Source organism: Vulpes lagopus, chromosome 3 (assembly GCF_018345385.1).
Source record: "Vulpes lagopus strain Blue_001 chromosome 3, ASM1834538v1, whole genome shotgun sequence".
NCBI classification, from domain to species: Eukaryota; Metazoa; Chordata; class Mammalia; order Carnivora; family Canidae; genus Vulpes; species Vulpes lagopus.
In genome coordinates, this window is record NC_054826.1 from 90,040,423 (window position 1) to 90,049,877 (window position 9,455).

A 9,455-nucleotide genomic window follows, 5' to 3' on the forward strand; every position below is an offset into this window, starting at 1 on the left:
AAGTGAGTGGACTGGGCTTAATTTTATCTTAAAGAAATCTAGCAGAATCATTTCCTTAGGAAAACTCAAACTACTTTTCATTCAGTGCTCTTGGACCGGCCAGAAGGTCTCCTGTTTTTCCCCAGGCTGCATGACCATCAGCGATCAGGAAACGGGCAGGGAATAGGGCTGTCCTGAACTCTCATTTTTGGTATGATAGCCCTGTTCTCAGCTCTACTTGCTACCCCATAATCCATGGATTTTTCTCTCTATTGTCTTATGAGAATAAACCTCCTGTCTTCTACTGGGGTGGGGGCTGGGTAGATTGGGCAGCTGCTCAGCTGTGTTTATGTACAGGATGTGGAGGGAACTTGGGATTCTAACCATTATACATAGAATATAAATCTATCTTTGTTTTTTGTTTGTTTGTTTGTTCGTTTTTGTTTTTTTTTTCTGTGGTGTGGGGAGTTGGTGCTTCTACTCCCACTTCCAGAAGTGTCTGGGCCTTTGGGGAATTCTGAGGCAAAAATTGGGTCAAATCTTGAATTTTTCTATTGTTTTTTTAAAAAATATTTTATTTATTCATGAGAGACACACAGAGAGAGGCAAAGACTTAGGCAGAGGGAGAAGCAGGCTCCCTGCCGTGAGCCTGATGTGGGACTCGATCCCAGGACTCCGGGATCATGACCTGAGCCGAAGGCAGATGCTCAACCACTGAGGTACCCAGGTGCCCTGAATCTTGGATTTTTCTATTTGCTAGCTTAAGATGCAGTTCTCTTGGGTCTGCTAAGCCCGTTATTGCTCATCTTTCATCTTTCCATCTTCTAAAACTTTGATGGTGTTTTCTCCTGATCTCTTTGCTTTCATAGGTAATAGATCTTTTAGGTATGCCTTTAGTGTCGCTTTAGTGGGATATCCAGAAGCAAAAGTACATGCATGTGTTTAATCTGCTGTCTTTAATAAAATCTTTTTAAACATCAAAATAATAAAGAATTAATTTGTCATTATTCTTTTCAACGAAATTTTTCCTCTGTGAAAAAGAGAAAATGATGAGAATAAGACCCTTCATGCTGTAGTTCTGGACAACCGGAACACTGGCTTATCTACCCAACAAGGCCACAGATCCTTAGCAGCCTGGCTTTATTTAGCTAGGGCTATACCTTATTGCACTTGTAGTGTGTTTTTGAGATCGTCTGTGACCTTTTGAGTCTCTTTGTAATTCTGCAGAGATTTCCCTCTTTCCTTACTGTTGGATCTGAGGAATTCTTGAACTAGGGTAACCTCAAATTTTGTGATTTGGGCTTTTGTTCTTCTGTTTATGTATCTGTGTCTTTCAGCAGTATTTTTCTGCCAGTCATATCAGATTTTGCCCTTTTAACTTCTGCCTTTTTGCATGAACAGTTTGACTTTGAGTTATTATTTAGTATTCTCAGATTGTCTTGAGGGGGCATGCTCAGGTTCATTTTTGTCTTAGGAGTCTGATGGCTTAGTGTTAATTTAAGAGTAACCCACTGGTCTAGACTGAATGTTTATGTCCCTTCAGAATTCACATGTTGAAGACCTAGCATTTGAGACAAGGCCTCTAAGGAAATAATTAAGGTTAAGTGAAGGTCATAAAATGAGGCCCTGATGTGATAGGATTGGTGTCCTTGTAAGATGAGATACCTCCACACACACTGAGAAAGGAACCTTGAAGCCAGAGTGAGAAGGTGGCCATCTACTGGAAGCTTCTTCTTTGACTTCTAGTCTCCAGAACTGTAGGAAAGTTAACATCCACCGTTTAAGCCATCCAGTCTGTGGTATTTTGTTATGGTAGCCCACATAGCTAATACACCTGTCATGTGTTACATCTGCTTGGGCTTCTAGTTTATTTTCTTAGATGTTGGCAATCAGAGTTGTCAGTTGTCAGATGTTAGCTTACCCTTGTCATATTTGTGCAACTGACTTCCTCTATTTTAAGCCAGAGTTAGGATTCTGTAGTCAGAGGAGACCAGATCTAACTGCATTAGGGATTAGGGAACCTAGCAGCCTGCAGCAGGTGACTTTTTTTTTTTTTTTTTATGAGATCATTGCCTATAGTTTTGTGAAAGTTGTGTTTCCAGAGGATGTGTGCATGTTTGTGTGTACTAGACTAAGAAAATATGTTTCTTATTTTAAGTTGTAGTGGAAAAAGATTTTAAGTCTGTTGGTCTAGTTTAAGCTAATCCTTTAGTCCCTGTTAGAATACCCATGACAAGTGATGATGGTTGGAGTTTGAGGGAAAAGGAAGACCTAGAGATCTAAACCCCAAAGGGAGAGGCATAGGGAAGAGGATAATTCAGTTATCTGCTTCACCCAGCAAGTGAAGCAGAGCACCCCTGGGAGGATTTTTCTAGTGGGACCAAACTCCTGGAGGGCTTGGGAGTGATTTATCACATCTTTCTCTGCACTCCCAAAGTGCCTTGTGCCTACCCTCCCTCACTGCACACCCCAGGTTATATTACCATTATTTCTTCAATGTCTGTGACTAAGCCAAGTCCATAGTTAGCACTCCATAACTGGTATAGGTAGGAATAAAAGGTAGCCATCATTATTGGCTTTATTTTACTGTCATACACGGTAATGACATGTAACTCCTGCATTAGCTAGAGTATTACCCCAATTCCAGTAAGGTGTGAGTATTGCACCTCCTCTAGTGAATACACTGTGAAAACAGCACATTGAAGCCAATAGTAGCAAAAGCCCATTCTCTGTCTCAAGATGTCAGTAGAACAGGTGGAAATGTTCTTCATCGTGTGGCCCTCTAGCTTTGTTAAGAGGTGAGGAGAAAGAGGCTAGGCCTTTGTGTGTCCTAAGTGCCAGCATAACTTATAAGTCAGATATATTTGCAAAGCCAGCAGTTGATATGGGGTAGAATGGGCTAAGGAGGTAACTACAGAAACAATTCTAATATGTCGTGGGCCAAGTTCAGGATAGTGAGGTCATGTGGCAGGTGAACTGTCATCATCTAGAGGGATTCAGGAAGACTTTCCAGAGCAAAGGGGGTTTATGAGGGAACCTGAGGCATGAGTAGGTGTAAATCAGACAGAAGGAGTAGGATAGGAATCACACGAGAGGGGGTTTACCTCAAGAAGAGCCTGCAGATGGAGGTTTGATATTTATACTGTCCGTTCTCCATAATGGGGCTCTATTCTATTGTAGGCATAGTGAGCTCAGAATCTCAGTCTACAGAAGGTAGAAGCAGCCAAAACTGGCATCAAAATCCATCAGCAGGAGGACCATCACAGAGTCTCAGTAGTGAGGACCTGTGTTAAGGTGGTTTCAAGATAATAGAAATACTGCTAAGGAGGAATCCACAGGGCCTGATGTTTTTTGGATAGGAGGAGCCAGGGAGGGGTCGGGGCACTTTTGATTCTGGACTTCTGAGGCTCAGTATCCAGGGATGACTGATGGTTTTCATGGTAGTAAAGAATATTTGAGAGCAGTCTGTCTTGGGAGGGAAAATGATGGGGAGATAGAGATTTTGTATATTGGGTTGTAGAGTTCATAGAAGCCCTTGGGGCACCATTTCAAAGAATAGTCTTATTAGAAGAAAATTTCTCATGATTCATAGATAGACTAAACTTTTCCATTTATTTGGTTTTTTTTCCCCCAATAGAAACCTCTTAGCTGTTGGGTAAAAAAATCACATGTAACTGAAATTTAGCATATTTTAATATTCTGAATCCAGGAAGCTATACATTTTCAGTATTTCGGGTAGAACATGAAATTGTTACTTCACTTGGTTTGTAATCAGGGCTTTTTATAAGACAGCAGCTTAACCGAACGATTTGTCTGTTCATAAATCAGGTATCTATGTGTTATATATTTACACAAATGAGTTCCAAATAGATGCTTTGAGTCAAAAAGCCTTCACAGTTCAATTAGTAATACCTTCAGAGCTTCATCAACTTATTTTGTTTTCTTCATTCCTGGTCATTATTATGCAATGACTTTTGAGAAGCAATTTTCTTAAGAGGACAAATTGGATTATTCCCCTTTAGTCAATTGAAATTCTTAACAAGGCTTTCCACTAATGAGGTACTGTATCCATGTTAGGTTAAACAGGCCAGTTTGAGCCATTTAGTTAGCATTTCAGAATTAGGAGTCATTGATTAAAGCTTCACTAATAACTCAAGGAAAGTTTAATAATAAAATGAATTCTAGGGGATCCCTGGGTGGCTCAGTGGTTTGGCGCCTGCCTTTGGCCCAGGGCACAATCCTGGAGTCCCGGGATCAAGTCCCACGTCAGGCTCCTGGCATGGAGCTTGCTTCTCCCTCCTCCTGTGTCTCTGCCTCTCTCTCTCTCTCTCTCTCAGTCTATCATAAATAAATAAATCTTTAAAAAAATAAATAAAATGAATTCTACTAGGTGCTGCTAACACAACCAAGAAAATTCATACCAAATAAAAAGTGGCAACAACAGGAATTAGAATTAGCTAGTCAATTAACACATGATAATGCCAAAAAATTTTAATTAACCTTCCTTCAGTGATACTGCTGAAGATGAGCTTGACTTGCAATTCCAGGATGAGTTCTTTATTCAGCAGTTGGGTCTTCCACGTCCAGCATGGCAGCAGTCCTAGGGGAAAAGAACCCCCCCCTCCCGCCCTTCGACTGTCGTTCATTCTGCTTTCATATGGAACTATATCTGAAGCATGAAAGAACTTACTTTAACTTGATAGGGAGAAAGTAAATCAGGCTTATTTTTGAATTTTGAAAATATTTATTATTTTATTTTTAATGGATGATTTTTACTTCTGACATGACTGCACTGTTTCTTTCCAGTTTAAGATTGGTAGAGAATGGTGGACATGGATCGATTATAACCGCTTCCAAGAGCTCGTGCAGGGATATGAAGATAGTGGTGGATCAGCAACTTTCAGCGCAGAGGATTATATGGCGAAAACTCCTCACTGGGCATTATTTGGTGCCAGTGAAAGAGGTTTTGATCCCAAGGACACACGATATCAGAGAAAGAACAAATCAAAGGATATTTCTGGATGTTGAGATTATCTGACTGCAGGTTACTGAAGGACAAGAACTGATGGCCCCAGGAGGTTCTCACCCTCCACGGTGATTTTTCTCAAGGACACATTACACAATTATATTTCATGTAGAGGAGATTGTAAGGCTGCACATGGGGACACGAGTCACGTCCCAGGGTTGGGACTCAGCCCCACCATTTCTTTCCACAGCTCAGTCCCTCTCTTGATTGGACTTCTTAGAGGACATTAGTCATTAGAATGGAGCTGATCTGAGTTATAATTTGTCAGACTCGCTAAGATGCTATTCCAGGGGGTGTTGTAAGGAATGAATATGGGTTTCTCTTCCCCCTCCGGGGCTGTTGGCCTCTGGATTGTTCCACCCCAAGGTAAGTGTATCTGCTCCCTCCAGGACCTCCATCTCTTCCTTATATCTTAAGATAACACTTCCCAGGAGTCACTCAAGTTGTCATAATTCTTGATTATTTTTCAATACCATATAGATTACATTAAATTTTTGCTTAGTGCCAGCCCTTTATGAAATTGAATTGTTCTAAATGTACTACTAGATCTCATTCCATTCTCATACAAATTGCCATAGAAGGTATGTGGGGGCTGTATTAATTAATGTCAGAACTCTTCTGTAGGAGGAATGGCCCTGTGATGCCATAGAGTAATTAGTGTCAGACAGACTTTGAAACTCAGTGCAGTTTGCTTTTGGTTTAAAAAGTCAGTGTTTAAGCTCCTAACCTACCCACAGAGCAGGTCCCTACTTTCTTTTCCTTTGTGTAGCCCGAGCTACTTTACACAATCTGTTCTTTTAGGGTTCAAGTTTTTTCTGATTGAAAACATCATTAAATGCTCAATAGGTTTAAAAATATCATAGTTATTTTTTAAAATTCCTATATCCTAAAAATTTAATTAATAAAATCTTTTGTAAAGAGTAAAATTTTCTTTTGAGTGTTTATTTTAAAGATGTTTCTAGTCCTGTGGTTCGAAGCCCTATCAGATAGACCTCCTCCTTATGTAACAGCTATTTTATAAACCCTCTATTTTCTGCTGAAGTAAAATTCCTAGATAATATAACCTGCCTACTTGCTCAGTTGATAACTAGGCTCTGTATTTATTTCTAAGTGATAGAGTCAGAACCCTTCTCTATTGTGACATGGGAGGGGAAGGTGGCAAAGTATCACAGAAATCATCTTCAAACTTCTATTTGGTCTCTTGTTCTGGTGACTTAGGAGACAGACAAGAGACAGGAGTGGTGCAAGCCAGTGAGGCAAGATCACATTGAAACCTGGATGAGTTAGTATTCATTGAACAGAGATGCAAAAACACCCTAAAGTGGAATGAAGGTAAAAAAGCAAGAGCTTATGCCAAGGGTGGGAGGCTGGAGGCAGAACATGCAGGGCTTTGGACGATTGTCAACCTCTTTTTTAACCACAGTAAGGACTTTAGTGAACCCACTTTCCCTGTAAAACAAAGAAAATATAGGCAAAGTGACTAAAAATCAGTGGATTTTAGAATTTTGACACTTAACCAAATCTTCACAATGAATTGAAAATCAACTTTAAGAGATAAATCAATAAAATTAATTGTCAACTTCTCATCACAAACTGTGAAGGCGGGGTACTGGTTGGTTCAGTGGTTAAGTGTCTGTCTGCCTTTGGCTCGGGTCATGATCCTGGAGTCCTGGAATCAAGTCCCCACATCAGACTTCCGGCAGGGAGCCTGCTTCTCCCTCTGCCTGTGTCTCTCTGTGTCTCTCATGAATGAATAAAATCTTTAAAAGAGAAGGAAAGAAACCGCGGAGGCCAAAGTACAGTGGGGTGGTTTATCTTCAGAGGGCTGAAAGAAAAGACTTTCAACCAACAATTCTTTGTCTAAATCCTCTTTCAAAAATAAAGAAGAAATTAAGACATTTTCAGGAAAACAAAAAGTGAGAGAATTCACCTGCAAACCTGCCCCACAAGGACTACTGAAGGGGATCCTTCAGGCTCTGATGAAAAGCACGCTAGGCACTAACTCAAAACCACGTGAGGAAGTAAAGAGCAGTAGTAAAAGCAACTACATAGGTTTTATAAAAGACAGTATAAACGTATTTTGGTAACTCCTATTACAAAAGACAACGGCCTAAAGCAATAATTACAGAACTACATTGATGCACATGTAAAGTTGTAATTTATAGGACAGTAATAGGTCAAAGGGGTATGGAGGGAACACAGGCATATTGGAGCAACTATTGACTACCTACTAGAGAAATTAGGTTAGTATGAAATCAAAGTAGACTGTTTCAAGTTAAGACGCTGATTGTAATCCCAAGAGCAGCCACTATGAGAATAAATTTTTTAATTATGGTAAAAGAATATCATTCTGTCCCCAATTCCTATAAGTGGGCTTTTTCCCCACACCAAGCACATCTCCCACACCAGCTGGGTCTTCTACAATTCAATTAAATCTTGACACTGTCTATCCAGAGATAATGTGAGATTACCACAGGTTAAGGGCTCAGTCTCACAAGGCTGCCCCCCAGGGGCAGCTTTCAGATGCCAGTAGCCAACCTGGGTCATCACCTGGGCTGACCCTCGGCTATAAATTAGAGGTTCTCACAACTATCTCCTTGGGTTTGATTAATTTGGTAGAGCAGCTCACAGAACTCAGAGAAACGTTTTACTAGATTACTGGTTTATTGTAAAAGGATGTAACTCAGGAACTTCCAGATGGAAGAGGAGATGCATAGGGCAAGATCTGGGGAATAGGTGCAGAGCTTCATTTCATGCCTTCTCTGAGCACTCCACTTTACCAGTAGTAGCTTTACCATTAGCTCCATGCATTTACCAACTCTGAAGCTCTCTGAACCCTGACCTTTTGAGTTTTTACAGAGGCTTTATTACGTAGGTATGGTTGATTTAATCATTGGTCATTGGCAATGAACTCAATCTCTAGTCCCTCTCCCCTCCCTAGAGGTTCTGGGGGCTAGACTAAAAGTTCCAATCCTCTAATCACCAGGTTGGTTCCCCTGGCTTCGAACCTCTGTCCTTAGGTTGCCTAAGGGTTTTCCAAAAGTCACTTCATTAACCTAACAAAAGAGATCTTTTCTGCTCTCAGCATTTAGGAAAAAATCCAAGGATTTTAGAGCTCTGTGCCAGGAACAAGGACAAAGACCAAGTAAATATTTATTATAAATCACAATATCACAAACAGCAAGGGAATTTAAAAGGTACCCTAGAGAGTATCTATTTAACACCAGAAAAAGACAGCAAGAGGAATAGAACAACAAAGAGCTAAGACATTCAAAAACAAATAGCAAAAATGTCAGGCATACATTCTACCTATGGGTGAGTATATTATGTAAATGGATTAAATACCCCCATTGGTTGGCAAAATAGATTTATTTATTTATTTTTTAAAGATTTATTTATTCATGAGAGACACAGACTGAGAGAGAGAGAGGCAGAGACATAGGCAGAGGGAGAAGCAGGCTCCTCACAGGGAGCCTGATGTGGGACTCCATCCTGGATCCCAGGATCATGACCTGAGCTGAAGGCAGGCGCCCAACTGCTGAGTCACCCAGGCGTCCTGGCAAAATGGATTTAAATAAAAATCCAGGGATCCCTGGGTGGCGCAGCGGTTTGGCGCCTGCCTTTGGCCCAGGGCGCGATCCTGGAGACCCGGGATCGAATCCCACGTCGGGCTCCCAGTGCATGGAGCCTGCTTATTCCTCTGCCTATGTCTCTGCCTCTCTCTCTCTCTCTCTCTGTGTGACTATCATAAATAAAAAAATTGAAAATAAATAAATAAATAAATAAATATCCAGTTATATATTCTCTGTAAGAAACTCTCTTTAGAGTCAAAGACTGAAAAGGATTTATCATGGAAGCAATAACCAAAAGAGAGCTGGAGTGGCTATACTAGTATCAAAAAACTAGACGTTTAAGGTAAAAAAAAATGTTACTGGGGATGAAAAAGGACATCTTATAATGCTAAATTATAGTTGAGTTATAATTTTATCTTACTAGAAAGATGTAATGATTGTAACATATACGTACCTAACAACAGAGCCCCAAAATATGTGAAGCAAAACCAGACGATTAAAGGGAGTCACAATTCAATAATAACTGAAGACTTAGATGACCACTTTGAATAGTGGGTGGAAGAACTGCATAGAAGATCAACAAGGGGACACAGGAGATCTGAGCAATACTGTAAACCAGTTACACCTATTGGGCCTCTGGAGAGCACTCCACCCAACAACACGTCATTCTTGAAGGCACAGGAAACATTTCCAGTACAGACCATTTGTTAGATCATAGAACAAGATTCAATAAATCTAAAAGGGTTGATATTACACAAATTATGTTCTATGACTAGTGGAATGAAATTAGAAATCAACAGAAGAAAATTTGGGAAATTCGCAAATATGTAGAAATTAACCAAAATCCTAAAGAAGAAATCACAGGGGATATTAGAAAA

At 40.2% G+C, this 9,455-nt stretch overlaps 1 protein-coding gene across 1 annotated transcript in view; it reads left to right on the forward strand.

The window, feature by feature from the left end:
* Positions 1 to 5,926, forward strand: part of LOC121487539 (S-adenosyl-L-methionine-dependent tRNA 4-demethylwyosine synthase TYW1) — a 203,563-nt gene extending 197,637 nt beyond the window's left edge. The window contains exon 16 of the mRNA XM_041749378.1: positions 4,786 to 5,926. Within this exon, the coding sequence (XP_041605312.1) occupies positions 4,786 to 5,007 (222 nt within the window). The 3' untranslated portion in view covers positions 5,008 to 5,926. The remainder of the gene's footprint in view (positions 1 to 4,785) is intronic.
* Positions 5,927 to 9,455: the final 3,529 nt, after the last annotated feature.